Below are 16,750 nucleotides of genomic sequence, written 5' to 3' on the forward strand. Positions count from 1 at the left end.
TCATGTGGTTATTTCTAATACCTTGAACGTATGTAAAATATATTTCAAATGTATCAATAACGATGTTTGATTGTTTAATTAACTCATAAGACTCATAAGATATTTGGAAGAAGTTTTTTCTTCGAAAATTAGTCATTGAAGTACCAGTAATTTAAAGATGCATCTGTTCATAAAACATAGTTGCCTTCTATGAAAAGATGGGTCTATTTTTGTAGATGATGTTCACCAATCTAAATACCTTTGTTTATCCTACAGACTTCCCGGGATTGTGCTTCGCGTCAACCCGCTGCGCGACCGTCGAGCCAGGTAACACCTGGGATTTGGCGCCGTTCTGTGGCCGCAGCATGTGCGTCATCAGCCAGGACACGCCTCCGCGTCTACTCGAGTTGGTCGAAGACTGCGGACCCCTGCCACTCGCCAATCCCAAGTGCAAACTCGACACTGGTCAGTTACACAATAAACAAATTTATAATATTCAAATTGGCACGACGTGTCGAAACCCATAGGAAAAAATGGTACATCATCCATTTTGGCCCATTATGATGCAAGAGAACAAACATTATGGGGCTATCATCAGCTCTCTGCAGGGAATGGGCCTTTCCTAATACTTTAAGTAAAACCAATAAGTGACTGAATGCGGCATTAATGAATCTAGTCAGGTTTCATATTCAGAAAAGTAAATTATTTCTAAAGTATTTTAGAACATCCTATTGTGTTATCATAAATGTGAAATCGAAATAAGTAATGCAGAGAAATATTATGTTCCAAACGACCTTGTGAGCAACTCCTTAATTATATTATTTCACAGCTTTAATTTAATTTAAGAACAAGAAAATAAGTTACACGTATCTATGAACGGTATTGAACTTTAAGGTGACTTATGTTGAATGATATATTTCTGAATAAAATGGCAATTCTAATGCAGCATAAAAGAATTTGCTTTTAGTCCAGTTTTATTTCAAATCCGCCTACGAACTTGTTTATAAAACGTAAATGTCGTTTGTAACTTTAGAACTTCGCTGATGTGATACTTGTATTAATACATTTTGTTGTCTCTGATTTGTCAAAGAGTATGAAAGGGATGACATCATACATTAACCAAAGTGTCACAGCAGTGGAATTCTACGGTAAGATGTGACTGTTATAGACTTTTAATTAAATGGCTATGACTTTTTGTGTTACAGACAAGACAAACAAGACCGCACCTTTCCCCGACTGCTGTCCTGTCTTCACATGCGAGGATGGCGTGAAACTGGAGTACCCTGAACTCCCCACAGCCGCTCCTGAAGAGGAAAAGACAGCGGAAGAGAAACCTAAGGCTTAAATGCAAAATTTAGAATAAAAAAATAAATTAGGCGCCAAATTATAAAGCACCTTGATGCTTCGGATAGATCCAAAATTGAAATCAGTAAAACAATTTGATATTTTCAAGGTGATATTCCTATTATTAAGAAATACGATTGGTCTCAATATATCGTACACAAATCGATGTTAATTTTATGTTCATTCTATACTCAATAACGGTATCCACTTTCTAAACGTATTGGTATTTAACACCGACGACTAACAATGGAATCACAATAGTATACCAAATTCAAAAGCCCATTTCCCATTTCCTGTCTTTTATATCACGACAAATATCAGTCATTTCATTGTTTGAGAAGAATAAAGGTTGTTTGTTTTTTTTACACAAAAAGAATGTTCGGATTACGATTTTGTATGTGATTGTCGATTTTTTTTTAGAAGTTATCGGCTTTTTTTACTTGAATACCGACCTATTATAAGGTAATGTTTGTGATATTGATACATAAAATAATTAAAAACCTATTCAATAAAAAAATACAAAATTTCTAAACATGTTTTTGATTTCTGCCAACGGCTAACATAATAATCAAACGATATTTTAACTCCATACTTTATTTGGGAATAATGATTGTCACAAATATAATATACAATATATAGTAAGATTGTCAACATTTTCATATGTCTGGAATAAAAAAATGTCGCTAATTAAAGGTAAATATAACATTATTTTAACATATTATTAAAAAAAATATAAAGATTAACATTTGAAGGCGTAATTACACATGAAAATACACGATTTTATATCTACTTACACATTTTCATACTACATTTTAAATGCCTTCATTCTAAAAAGAATAATTTCATAATTCCGCACAGAAATATCAACAATTGTAAGAAAACTTTAAAAAGCAAAGAAAGCAGATAATTATAACAATCTATAAATACATTTTATAACATTCATCTATATTCTAAACACTGATTCCTTATTTGTATGTGATAAAACTTTAGTTAACTATGAGATAAAATAATCAGCTATATTGTTAGAATCACAATTCACCTAATTTTAACATTTAATACAATTACAATATTGCACAAAATAGACACCGACCGCGATTTTAATAACATCATTTGAGCTAAATGTTACAAAAAACAAGCTTTCACAAATGGCGAGATAACTGCGGAAAGAGGATACGGTTTTTTAGAAAGAAAACTTAACAAGTAAGACTATTTTAAAAAAATATAAAAAAATTTATGCCATAAAAATGCAGATAAACATTTTTTTAAAAGCAGTTGTGTCAGAAAAAATATGTATACAAGACGAAAAATAGCCATCTCTTTCAAATTCCTTTCATAAAAATATATATACTTTAATAGTGTATTTGGAACAAAAAATAATTGATATGTTCTAAGATTTTACGTCAAAACTATTAAAAATATATTAATTCGAAATACTATTAACTAAATAATTAGTCATAAAGCAAACAATTTGTTTAAATAGAGGTAGTTAAGGGAAGAAAAATACATCCAACTTTAATGAACTAGATAAATAAGAAATGATATAGCGATCACAAAGTATGTTTGAAAATATTCCTATTTTTTATGTACATTTATAGAATAGTTCCTCTCATTTTGACCTTTCTTTTTATAATTACATTTTATAACTTTAACTCTTCTACCGAGGATATGCCTTGACAAATGATGTGAAAATTATATTAAATACAATAATTTTACGACTAAATACGCAGTTTTATATAGATCAAAAATAATGTTCTCAAAATGCATAGCAAAAATAACGAAGAAGCTTTCGAAAGGAGTTTTCCCTCTCGAGTAAGTTTTTTTTGTTAAAATACACTCTATTCTGCAAAAATCCGACAGTAAAAAATATACTTTCAGCTTTTTAGCTAAGAGGAGTTACAACTTTGCATTATCTATTACAACATTAATATGTCTAAGCGAACTGTTTATATGAACTAGATCACTGCATTTTGGGGACATTTTTTTTTTTTTTTCATTTCACTATTACCGCACACTTCGAGAATATAATCTAAACAAGCGATCGACTTTTACACGCTAGTAAAACTTGATTTTTCAATCTAGTCCATTATGTCTACTGATGACGTAATTATTACCGTAGGATTCCACTGATCAAATATAGATACAAAATAATATTGCTCTCAATCTCACAGAAAAAAATGACTGATAGTATTCTTGTATCAATTTTTTGACAGTGTATACCCACAGTTATATATATTACACAAATAACAAGGAAATTTGAATCAATCGATGAAATAAATTGAAAGGTTGGTATATCTAAATCTATGTTTTACTATAATTATTATATTAAGCAATATTATAATAACCTGTTATTATCTTTACTCAGTTTATGAACTTTTTAAAATCCCATTCAAAGCTCTGATATAAATTATAATTTATTTATTTTTGGCTATTTATTTGTTCAACATTCAACACTTCGCAACTAATTCACTTAAACACCGACTAACACCTACGACAACAAGCTAATCAGTAGGTATTTTCTATAAAATATTCTACATGTATCTAAAAAACTTTTATAAAGGTATGTATATAATTTTGAATTATGAATCATTTAGTCCTCAATGTCAACATCAAAACTAATTTTATTGTTTTTACTAAGCTTAATAACATGTAACAATAAGCATTTGATTAACACTAATATTATGTGATCATTATTAGGTTGAAAGTAATGATTCAATAACATGAGTAATAAACAACACCGTTATTTACGTCTTCATTTAGATACACTCTTAAAATTGACCAACCACTTACTTGCTCTTTCTACATTTATTTATACATGTATAATATTATCAATTAAATAAAATTAAAATAAATGAATTAAATGTTATCAGATTTATTACAGATTTTAGATACGTTTTTGAGCAATTTTTTGAAATTAAATTGCTAACAGTATATTTTTGAATTTCTAAATGAATTAATATAAATTTGAAATATACTTAAATATATTTTAAACGTAAACTTCTACATTTTTTGTGCGATGTGAACTCGACTTTTTTTCATAATTCTACTAAAATTTAACAATAATATTCTAATTTTTTATGTCTAACAATTTTAATAATAACATCGATCATTCAACTTTTAATAAAACGTCAATAATTTATACAGTTTAATAGAAAGAAGATTCTCTAGAATCTATGACAAATAAATAGAAAATTACTAACATGACAACTATTGTATTGTATTGAAATGTAGTGTCGTCTCTGAGAGAGGGACAATGTATTTTATGTGTTTGCGCCAATGGAATCGAAGTAAAGAACTCACAAGAGTCAACATTTTTTGTTTAAGTCAGAATTTTTTTTTTCCAAATTTTGTAATTTTCTATTTATTTACTTTTAGATTAAGAGAATCTCAGAAAGATAGTATATGTATTGATTAGATAAGAGAATGTAGTTACGAGCAAGTAGGAACAACACAGCAAATGTAACCGTCATTTTATCTTTTCCTAATATTTGACTGAAAACGTTTTATGTTCTTAGAACATTGAAGTCTGATTTTCAAAAATGCTGTTGAAATATGTGTATATTCAGATCACTTTTCAAGAATCTGTTTATGAAATATAGTCCTACAAGGATTATGGCTTTTGACATTAAAAGGGACAACCTACAAGTGTTAAGGGTTACCAGTGTGAAAAAATTACCTAACTTCTTCCGAAAGTAGTCCATGATGCAACTTAAAGCAATTGATTTGCAAGTTATCATCTGACTTCTCGTAGTTATTACTATTTAAATTGATAAATCCAAACACATTAACAAATTAGCCTATATACATATTTTAATATCATGGGTATTACTTTTATGGAATTTCGAAATTATGAAAATGGCAACATTAACTCGTGCAGCTGCCGATCAAGATGACATTGTAAGTTCACATATTTTCCGACTGCCATAAGTTCCTTGTAGAACTATTTGTATTTTGCGTTTTTATCAATGAAGAGTATGCTTGTGCTTTTGATTAACAAATCTAAATTAAACACAAGATTTTAAAAAAAATCTGACAAATTCTAATCATATCAGAAATGAAGAAAACTAAAAGTCATATAAATAATTATCAATACTATATTATTTAGAACTTCAAAAAAGATTTCGAAAACTAGTAGAGAAGAAAAATGTAATTTTTAAAACGAATCGTAAATAAATATATTAAGAAACATAGGTAAAAAGAATACTGTGCTTTCAGGTTGCAGTGTCAAGAAAGTGTCGAAGTCATGGAGATAACGAAAGAACTTGTGCACAGCGTTACCGTGGGTTTTAACTGCTGAAACATGTATAAAAACATATTATCATCACATTCATTCTCTATGAGAATAACAGAGATAGCTAGATGTTTTTGTGCAGGCCTTTCGGCAGTGAAAATCCACGGTTAGAAATCACGAGTGACTGAAGAAGATATTTTTTTTCCGAGGCGTTTTAGATTTTTTTTTGTTAACCATTCAGTCTTATGACGTTTTGTATCAACTTTCTCCGGTATAAAATTTATTTATTTTTATGTTTCAACAATGCGTTTATTCAGGTTTGAGGCGATGCCACTGCACGATGGTCTGCCGCGGTTTTGTGATCATGTCCTGCCAATGTTTCGTCTCCGTGGCGCCGGAACCGTTTTTACCTGGAATTAAGAACAATTTATTTTTAAAATTATTTTAATCAATATTAGTAACTTCATCAAGAATTAGGCATTTTACTATTTTTACCGATAGTAAACTTAAATGGTGACTGGATGGATGTTTTCCAACAAACTTAAAAACTGAAACTATTTAAAAAAATCTTTTACATTAGTTTTAAATACTTTCCTGTTTTACCTTTGCTATGTTTTTATTAGTCTAAAAAGATTACTTCCAAGTAAATATATTTACCGGCCAAGAGTATTCTTCCAATTAGTTCATTGCGTCCGATGTTATCAAAGTCCATAACTTGGACGTCGAGGGAGCATTCCCTGATCTTCTCCCACGGCACGTTGAAAGAGAAGGAGTCGTTGAAGACCGGGTTCAATGTGCATTTAAAAATCGCAGTCTTACGCTTCTCTATGCGCTTGTCACCGAATTGCAACCAAACTTTAACGTACGGATCTGGAAAGGAAGTTATAAGATATTAAGGATCAAAGTAATACGAATAAACGTTTTATTTTAGAAGCCAATAATATTAAATGACTTTAGCCCTATGATATTCCGAAATAGATTTGAGTATTTCTAAAGAGAGATTTACAATTAAGCAATCCCAGATTGATTTTTATCAGTCGCTGTCTTTGTGGACATTTTATAAATTTAGAAGCTTTCCGAATCCCAGGATAGTTAACAGAGCAATTTATAATTAATTGAAGATCAAGTAATTTGATGCCGATTTTTTCAATTTTCATCTCTTTTTAAGGATTCATTAACAAATGTTATCCGAAAAATTATTCAACATAAAATAATATAAAAAAATACTTTGATTAGAAAAAGAAAGAAGTCTTGCCTCATTATTTTCAGCTGTTAATATTTTTGACTCAAAATATTCAAGTTTCATGGCTAAACAAAATTTTCGTCGAGTAATCAAATAGGCAAGATGTTGTAATAAATTTTATGAACATGTTTTTGCTATGGATGTCTGTTCCTTTTCGACTATCCCTAAAAAGCGAAGAGCAATAACTCAAATAGTCCAGTTTCCATCCGGTCTCCCTTAATTGAGAGTGCCGCTTTTAGATTGTATCTTGATTTATGTACTATGGAAAGTGATCGCTGTGAAAATAAATTAAGAGTAAAATCTCAGAATATCTGAGCCTTAATTTTTAAAACTCTTGAATTTGCTTCTTTCTACCGCTTCTTTTAATAGGTTCAGTTAGCTAAAGCAAACAAAAACATTGTCACTTATTTTATATGTCATAGTTAAACACTATTATTGTGATATTACCTGACTTTCCATTAATATCCTTGGCTTTGAGGTTCCTCGCCTTGAGCAACGTGAGCGTGAGCACGCTGTTGCTGGGGTGATAGCAGAGTGACGTCAGCAGCTCCCCGCACTTATCCTTGGCGGGGGGTTTCAGTGCTTTCCAGAATGATGGCTTCTCACTGAAATCCACCTGTTGTAGAAAAAAATATGGTAAAATTATAATCATAATAAATGAACGTAAACAAAAATAGTAGAAGGAAGTGGGAAAAGGACAATAAAAAAGCCCAATCGTGGCAATAATATTATTCGTTTCGAACTCTATAACAATCATAACTACGAAATTTTAAAAATCTAATAGAAAAAGTGATAGCTGTCGCTATTCTCGTTTCTATAACTTCTGAAGTCAATTATTACTTCCTAGAATCTTTGCTGATTGATCTCTGGGTTAAGCGAATGGTTATCTATACTGGTAGTAAGTCTCTAAAGATTGGTAAGTGCTAGTTGAAACATTGATCAACTTTAAGCTAATTTGACTAAGTACTAGATTTGTAAAACAATAGAAATTCGTAAAATTACTGACAAAAAAGTATATCTACTTCTTACTTTAATTTTATGCTTCATAAAGTAAACACGAAGTTAACAAACATTATTGTAGAAATAGTAATAAAATCCAAAATTACGCAGAATAAATTCCACGAAGTTCTACTAAATTACATAGTAACAAATTCCCTTTTAGACCCTACTTCTAATTTTGCCGTAATTTTAAAGTTATTTTACAGTATATTTTCAACTTTACGATTCCATGAAGTGATATATCTAAATTAATGTCGGTGAAGACTTTGATTCCATAAGCTGATTGTGAAGAAGGAATAGATAAAAATAAAAGCATTTTTCGATTCAATTTAGCGGTACTAAGGTTAGATTCAATAACAGACAGAATATCATTATAAAGTCAATGATGTCTTTTGTCCTGTATGATCGAAGTCTTGACAAAGATTTCCCCACAAATCGTACTGTCTGGAGGAACAGGAAAAGGAATGCAGGCTCCCAGTGAATGGGAAAAGGCATAGGAAGATGATAATGATCCTTAATATGTATGGATAAAATTGACCTGGCAAAGCGGTAAGAAGACCTCTCCAATGGAATCATCTCTGGAGAAGCGATCGTAGTCAAACACGTGCAGGTGTAGAACCTAAAACAGTAAATCATATTTCACGGTTGAAACAACGATACATATTTAAAGAGCTCTATCTATATTAATACACTAGAAGCTTAGATGACGTATTTTAAGGTAGAGCTAGTTTGTAGGTGAGTGTGAATTTACTTTTAGTAGATTTTGGTTTTAATACCCGGCTTTGCAGTTTCTGTATGGGGAAACCCTCGAAGTAGAAGGTTTCGTTCCAGCGCGGATTCAGTGTCCGCCGCTTAATCTTCGTCTCCAGCCGGTGCTTCTTGTCTGGCAGCAGGGTCACCCGCACGTACGGGTCTGAGGTGCCACTCAGGTCCTTAGCGGGCAGCTCTTTGCCCTATTAGCATAGATATTATAAAATGTAGATTAACTCTATTAATTCTAGATGTGCATTAAAAAAATGGTAGACTTCCAAATTACGTACTGGCCATTACATGTACATACCATAATAGATTTGCTTTTACTATGAGAAAAATGGAATACCGGTTAGTTTGTAGAGCCCGGTTTCTAAAAGGTCAATCACTTTTAATTTACGATTAATCTCTAGATCAATCCTAGGTCACGTGATTTGTGATGTTACATCACTAATTTGCAATCAATTTGATACTGATTGGCCGTGGTAATGAAGTTTAAATATTAGGAAAGTCTTCCAGTCTTTCATCCACCAGGATTCAGTCTTTTTGTACACAATGATTCAGGCGTTAAGTTGAGCGCAAGTAATAACTATATATATTAATGCAATTGTCGTACACGATCCTCAATGATTTTATTTGCCTTTGTTATTGGCATAACGTTCAAGCAAGTAGTAAGATTTGTTTAACGTTTAGCGAACAATTGTAACTTGCGTTGATGTTGGGATCATTACACGTTGTTCCCTTCATATCATATTGTTTTGGTACCTATGTCCTTGTTTTTATCTTCTTAGTTCTGCGGTTCTGGCGACATGGCACGGTATTACACCTTGGCTCATCCCCACCGAACTGGCGTGGACTACTAAGACCTAGTCACCTGGGCTCAAACCTCTCGATAGTGACATGTATGTGCTGACGACTACTAAGCTGATCAACATCACATTGTGAAGTAAAAAATAATGAATGACATTACCTGTATGATCTTCAATATCAGAGTTGTGTTTTGGAAGTCGTATTCGAGGGAGAAGTGGATCTGTCCGACGTTCTCTGACGGCTCCGAGTTATCGATGTACATGTCCACCAGCGAGATGGAACGGTTCTGCAGGAACGCCATCTGTCAGTCCACAGTGGAAACACTTTAAAGTGATGTCACAATGGACTGCTACGGTTGTTGCTCTCCGTTATTGTGCATCAATCGTTCAATTTGTAAAGAGCGTTTATGTTATTGTTGAAGTTATGAGAGAGCATTCGCTATTTGGTTATTTACCTACAATTTCTTTCTGAGATATTGAGATCGAGTGTGTGAAGTCAACTAATTTTCATTGAGGCAAATTGCTTGACTAATCACACCTAATTTACGACAGGAAAGCTTCGACCGCTGTGTGGGAACGACAACCGGTAATGTTCAATAGTTCTCGATGGTTTATCATTCGTAGTTATATTCGAATATAGAATTAAATATCCTTTTTAAAATGATTACACAATGAATATTTTTTTATATTTGACAACAAAATATTTCCAACTATTGATGCACATTAACAAACAATATAATAAAAGCGCCTACAATTTATTATCTAACTTTTTAAATGTGTGGTGGTGAAAATATGTCATAATTATATTACATATTATAAATAAAACTAAACTTGTCTTATAACTAAATTAAGGTAAGCTTAATAATTTTATCAATTTGATTAATATTTCTATTAACTGTATAAGTTGTTACTTAATTAATTTTAGTAACTACTGCAGTTTACTTAGTAGTACAAATATAAAATGTCCCAATCACAATATAATGGGTCTATAATTTAACACATTTAATTTATTTTATTGTATTTCCTATTTTAATTTTATCAAAATCATAACCACTAAGTGAACTGATTCAAAATATTAATCAAATATTTATAATTAATTAATAAAATAATTGGAACATTTTGCGTTAAAGGCAAAATTTTCACACACTCTTATTGGCCGAGATTAATTTCCAGACCGTGATAAAATCAATAAATTCTAATGTGCTTGTCACTCTGGGTGTATAAACACAAGATTTAACTAACCAAATTAATATTCGTTTTGACGTAAGCATCTAAAATAATATTTGATCTTATTGTAGGTTATAAAAATACAGACAAAACCATACATACATAGTAGGTTTGTATTTAAAAAGTTTAGCTTCTTGCTTAAATTAAATTATTTAAAAAGCCTTTTATAAAGGCTTATGCTATTAATTAAAATAAGTGTCGTTTTTTTTTCTTAATTAAATAATTTTCTTCATTCAAAAGTGACACATTTCATGAAACATTGGTATAAAACCGTGGTAACTTGTAAGTATAAAAAATGTAGAGAAAAAATAAAATTAATAGAGTGGCACTTTGTGAATAACTTAATAAAGGTTAAGTAAGTGAGCTCTACATTTCTACACTTATCGTGATTTAAGTTAAGTTCTACGTCTACTTAATATTAAGAAATCACTAGTTAAAATGTACTATTTATATATTTTTGCTCTTTCCGATGACGACATAAATCGTAGAGCTGGAGTATAATAAATTTATTTTATTATAAGCTAGAATAATTAAGTAATACCTGTATGTAGTATATAAGTACTATATAGATAAATAATAGAAGCAAACTTAGCTGCGATCATGCTGATTATATAATATCCAAAGCATTCGCAACTTTATATAATGTAGAAGAAAAATAATATTAGTTATGTGCGAAATAGCATTACATAAAGCCTTTGTCTATTTTTAAAAAAATGTCCTCTAGTTTTTCCTTATACAACCTCTTCTACCTACCATTTTTGAAGGAGAAAGCATGGAAAGAGAATCCATAATTTAGAACAGTCCATCAAAATAAAAAAGAGAACCAAATACACAGATAGATCAAAAAATCTATAAAATTACTACACTACGATAAACATATATCAATTTTCTACTTTAACACAGTTTTTAACACAAAAAAAAAATAATAAAAAAAATAACTTTTTTTTCCTGAATAATTTTCAAATTAGAATGAACACAGTTCAACATGTAAGTCGGATCTGATTTTGTATTTGATGTTGGTCGCACGTCAATATTGTGTATACGTCGTGAGGATTTCATTTATAATGTATGCATATCCCATCATAATCCACTTTAAATATGTACTATTTGTGGAGGATTTGCTCTTTGATTATTTACAATTATCACTTTACATATGCATAAAATTGAAACAAATATTTTTTGATATAAACGATGCTTAGAAAAGAGTATATATTTTGAATTTCAAAACAGTTTAATAATATTTTAAACATGCTAAAATTTCCGACGTTTCCACACTTGCTGCAATATTCTTTTATACGTCATACGTTAAAATAAATTAATAAGTTTGCATAGTAAAAAAAATCATAAACTTAAAGTAGAACTTTAAAAGAAACAATAAAAATATAATATTTTAGTCAATAAAACTTGAAAATATAGTACCTTATTCTGAAATTCACAGTCAAAATAAACATTTTAAAAGTGAAAAAAAAAAATAATTAAAAACAAATTAGCATTACCCATTCACACATCAAATAAAATGATGAATAATTTTTTATATACGAAGTCAGAAAATTATTCTGGCTTGGTTAATTCTAACCCGTGTGAGCTAGATGAAAATAAATAATTCTGACCCGTGTGAGCGGGATGACAATAAATTATTCAAGAGCGACGCCAATAAACGTTTGTCTGGAGAAATACTTTTCTCGCGAACCTTGAGCTTGCTGAAATATGTGGTGAAACTAATACCTAAATATATGAACGTTTTGGTATAAACATACTGGTCGTAAACATAAAAGTCGTAGAAGTCCAGGGACGAGGGCAACAATTGAATCTTAGTGAAAGTAATTCAGGACTCTTGTAATATTTTGGATGTTGATAATAATGATTAGTTTGATATAAAGTTGATTCTTGGATTTGTGGTTTAGAAAACATTTTCTGTTAATATTTACGTCCATACCAAAGTTTCCTTTTTTCGAGTTATTTAAATAAAATTGGAGATGTAATCGTCTGTTTTAACACAGAAACATTATCATCTTCTTAATCTCATTGGAAAATAGAGGAAACAGCAGTGGACCTTCCAGGTAAAGCAAAGCCAATACTAATAATTGTTTGAAATTGAATTTCACATAATACCTACGATATGGTAATATTTTTGGTCACGTATGATTTACGTAGGAATGATATTAATATTTATATAATATAATCTGTATCCTAAAATAACTCATGTTAAGCTAAAACCGTATTCGAATATTGAATAATTCATACATAACACCCCGAACTCAGGTCACTTATGAATAGAGCAAGCATCCTAAGACTAACAAAGCTTTAATGTTTATTACTGTCCGGACGTTAAACCGACCGTTGTAATTTTGGTGTGTGAATTGTTGATTAGTTTGCAAAAACCTTCTGTTGTCTTTTTCACCTAAATCAGACATAGATAAAGCGACATCGATTTTTCAATCAAGTATAAATTATTTTTTGTTTATACAAAACACACACACAATAGCAAAGGTCACAAATACGTTAGTTTGCAACAAACTGTTTTCAGTTAATTTCAATTAAAATTCGGCGTTAACACCGAAGCGATCATCGACGACCATGAACATTTGTTGTACCTTGTACCAGAAAAACATGGATAATTATACTTTTCAAAGTATTTGTTACAAAATGTTTCTTTGTTGATTTAACATTAGACGCGTCTTGTTTTAATCGAGTGTTGTAAATTGGTTCGTTAAACAAGTCGAACGCCTAGCGCATTTCTGCTACAAAAGTTCGATCGTGACTTGGGACCGAATCGTATCATAAAGTGGCAGGCGCTCATAATTTTCTGCTAAAGTTATTTAGTTTTACCAGCTTCTTCATTGGTATGTATAATTTAATATTACAGTAGAAATATTAAAATCATTTTTATATAATCAACGTTTTAAGGCCACAGATATTTTCTGTCTAATGTTCCAGTTACTCCAAATTTTTTAACAATCCACACTTTTGTCAAAGTTTTAAATGTTAAAACTGAATTATGCTGATCAGCAGCTTAACAGATTTGTAAATATACATTTTATATCCTGTGATTTATATTTCACGTTAACCCGAAACAATGAAAGGGCGAGATCACGTAGACTTTGTTATAAATAATTCATTAACTGACTTGCAACGGTACCATTTTGGCGCATCTGGGCTTTCAAATAAATTCACCTCCTTTACAGAAACAAGACTTTGCTTTATGTAGCTTATAGATTCAAAAGCCACATTTAATTAAACTGTTCCAAATAAAGAATTTCACTTTTCTAATTTTTATTGGTGAAAGCAAAAGACGGTTTAGTAGTTTTTGAGTTTATTCTGAACAAAGATCAAATATTTTTTGCTTTATATTTATCAGTCAAATTTAAGACAATTTCACAAAATAAGTGATAATAAATGTTAGATTTATAACCTATAGATACTTAATTCGGAGCACAAAAGTGAGGCGTTAAAAAAGGCGGAGGCTTTTTGTACGGGTAAATTCCGTTAGTGTTTTCATCTATACATATAAAAGAAAGTCGTGTTAGTTACACTATTTATAACTCAAGATCGGTCGAACTGATTTAGCTGAAAATTGATGGTGAGGTAGTTTAGAACTAGGAGACGGACATAGGAACTTTTTTATCTTGTGTGCATTTTTTTTATTCCGCGCGGACGGAGTTGCGGGTAAAAGCTACTTTAAAATAAAAAAAGAAATTCAGAAAATCAAGTCTTGCTTAGACGTCTAACTTGTATGAAACACTCCATCGATAGGTTTTAAGTAAATGTCAGGTTAAAGGACTTGTTAAAGTTTTATAGGATCCGACCCTTGTACAGATGAGAGTAATGAAAAGCGAAGTCATGCATGAAATTAATAAAATCATAAGGGAACATTTCAACAGGACGCAAGGCTTGCTGAAATTTTAATGACATTTCTATTAAGTACCAGTGGTATGTCCTTCAAGTGTCAATAACATATTAAATTTAATAAAATATAATGTCTCTACCCTATGTGGAAATCTGACCGGAATAAAGGTGGATTTGCGGACAGACAGACAAGAATTTTAAGAATTAGTTTTGTTCCTTTTGCCACACTTTTATAACAAGTTTATGCCTTGTATGTGTTTCACGTATGGTAATAAAAGATTTTTCTTTGTTTAAAATATACCACTTTCACGAAATATGATTTTTTTACATACAGACACTCCAATTTTATTAACTACTAGCTGTTGTCCGCGACCTCGTCCGTCCGGAATTAAAAAAAACGTAATAAAGTAGCCTATGTGTTCTTCCAGACTATGTTCTACATCTGTGCTAAATTTCATCAAGATCCGTTGAACCATTCCGGAGATACTTTCAAACAAACATCCATCCGTCCATCCATCTTAACATTCGCATTTATAATATTAGTCAGATATAGATATGTATATTGACTGTAATTAGTTACCATACTCAGAGACGTTAATTGTTCATTAAGTGGTTGAGGAATCTCTGAGTATAGATTTGCACTAGTGGGCTATTTAAGTAGCGATAAAACGATATAAAATGTGACTCTTAATAAGAATAGTAAGCTAGACTAACTTAAAAAAAATGTAGATTTCAATTTGAATTCAGAGCAAGTAGATTCTAAACTAATTTGTAGGACGTCTATTACATGATAAGATAACAATCAAGTTGTAAGTCTTCGAAGAACATTTCGGACCTTACTTCGACGGGCAAGTCAAACTTGTACGACTAAGTTTTTACTTCAAACCAAGTTACTTCCGTTCCAAGTTATATATTGAGTTCCCTTATAAATAAACTAAGATGTTAGACGTAATTTCAATACTTACTGTATTATATGATTGAACTAGCATAAAAAAAAACAATATAAAACACAAATTCTCTGTAATCTTACTAATATTATAAATGCGAAATTTTACATTTATGGTTGTTTGTTAGAATGTATGGAGATATATTGGATGATACATGGAATGGCTCAACTGATCTCAATGAAATTTTGCAAGGATGCAGAACAAGGTCTGGAAAAACACATAGGCTACTAATTAAGTTTTATTAAATCCGCGCAGACGGAGTCGCGGGTGACAGATAATTTATAAATATTGACTAACATTTCAGATTATTTTCAAGATATGTACGAGTATCTACCAGATATTCAGATCATTATCACCATAAATAATATTTTAACAACAACAATAGCACAACAGAACTCTGTATCTGAATCTTTCGAACTCTTTGAACTGAATCTTTTTCGTGTCATAATAGTAAATTATCCAAGATTTTATGTCGCTTTATCGTACGATAAAAAAGATCACCCACGAACTATTAAAAACAAATTTACACATCTTTTGAATTATTCCACGTTGTCCAAATGAAGTAGCAATATAGTTAATGAAACAATGCATTAGGCAATATGAATGGACGTTTTTTCTCCACATAACAAGCAATTTAAAGAGGGTCTGATTGAATCTGACCCGCTCGAGGGCTGCCTATAAATAATTCAGAAGCTGTGGCGTCAATAAGCGCTTGAATTGACGGATATTCAGAGCCTTACTAGCTATCCCTCTTGAATGTATCTGTACTATTTTTCATAGCCTTTTGACAGCGAACAAAAAACATATTTATTTAGTTTAAAAAAGAAGGTAAAACTAGGTTATTAATAATTGATCTTTTTGTAACACGACTACTCTACAAGGACAGTAATTTCTACTATTCAATTATTCATATTGCGGCCCAGCGCCTGCCTAAAGCGCTATTTATTAAAATGTACCCTATATAATACTACAAAAGAACTGTTAAATTACTTTGGAAGATAAGTTTTTACATTTAATTATTATTATTTTTAAATTTCTTATCAATTTTCTGATCTTTCTAACTTCAGTCTGACAAAACGCCTGAAACACATTCCGTAGTTAAGAATATGCATTAAAAATCATGTGAACCGTTTTAAACAGAAACGCATTGTCTTTTTCTTTACAAAAGTTTACACAATCTATGGTATAATTAATAATAGGGATTCAGATGTTATTCAAGAGAATAACAAGGAAGTTTTAAGCCTCAGAATACGTATAGTAATGTATTATCTGTACTCTAAACTTAATATAAATATATAAGGCCAGCTAAATACGTTCTATGATTTTTTTTATTTCAAGTAATTCTAACCTTCTTTTATTGTTACATATCTCGTTACCA

At 30.7% G+C, this 16,750-nt stretch overlaps 2 protein-coding genes across 6 annotated transcripts in view; one reads left to right on the forward strand and one right to left on the reverse strand.

Moving 5' to 3' along the window:
* The first annotated feature begins 200 nt into the window (after window positions 1-200).
* Window positions 201-1,801, forward strand: LOC106721303. The gene is made up of 2 exons (XM_014516226.2): window positions 201-444; window positions 1,185-1,801. Exons 1-2 carry the CDS (start codon window positions 216-218, stop codon window positions 1,322-1,324), a joined length of 369 nt encoding a protein of 122 aa, XP_014371712.2. The 5' UTR covers window positions 201-215; the 3' UTR covers window positions 1,325-1,801.
* Window positions 1,802-5,489: 3,688 nt separating this feature from the next.
* The window catches only part of LOC106721276 (synaptotagmin-7), a 214,972-nt gene continuing 203,711 nt past the window's right edge, over window positions 5,490-16,750 (reverse strand). For 3 of the 5 annotated variants that reach the window (XM_045682685.1, XM_045682686.1, XM_014516184.2), the window contains 6 exons: window positions 9,514-9,654; window positions 8,570-8,746; window positions 8,332-8,412; window positions 7,242-7,410; window positions 6,209-6,421; window positions 5,490-5,961 (listed from right to left, as the gene is read on the reverse strand). In XM_045682685.1, the coding sequence (XP_045538641.1) occupies window positions 5,861-5,961; window positions 6,209-6,421; window positions 7,242-7,410; window positions 8,332-8,412; window positions 8,570-8,746; window positions 9,514-9,654 (882 nt within the window). In that variant the 3' untranslated portion in view covers window positions 5,490-5,860. The other 2 variants (XM_014516185.2, XM_014516186.2) reach the window with 2 other exon arrangements.

This window comes from Papilio machaon, chromosome 19, assembly GCF_912999745.1.
Source record: "Papilio machaon chromosome 19, ilPapMach1.1, whole genome shotgun sequence".
Classification (NCBI taxonomy): Eukaryota; Metazoa; Arthropoda; class Insecta; order Lepidoptera; family Papilionidae; genus Papilio; species Papilio machaon.

Excerpts from the sequence above, each read along its gene's own strand:
- LOC106721303 (XM_014516226.2), top strand. The coding sequence starts at position 216 with ATGATGTTCACCAATCTAAATACCTTTGTTTATCCTACAGACTTCCCG. Across the intron at positions 445-1,184 it reads CAAGTGCAAACTCGACACTG|ACAAGACAAACAAGACCGCA; the intron begins GTCAGTTACACA and ends TTTGTGTTACAG.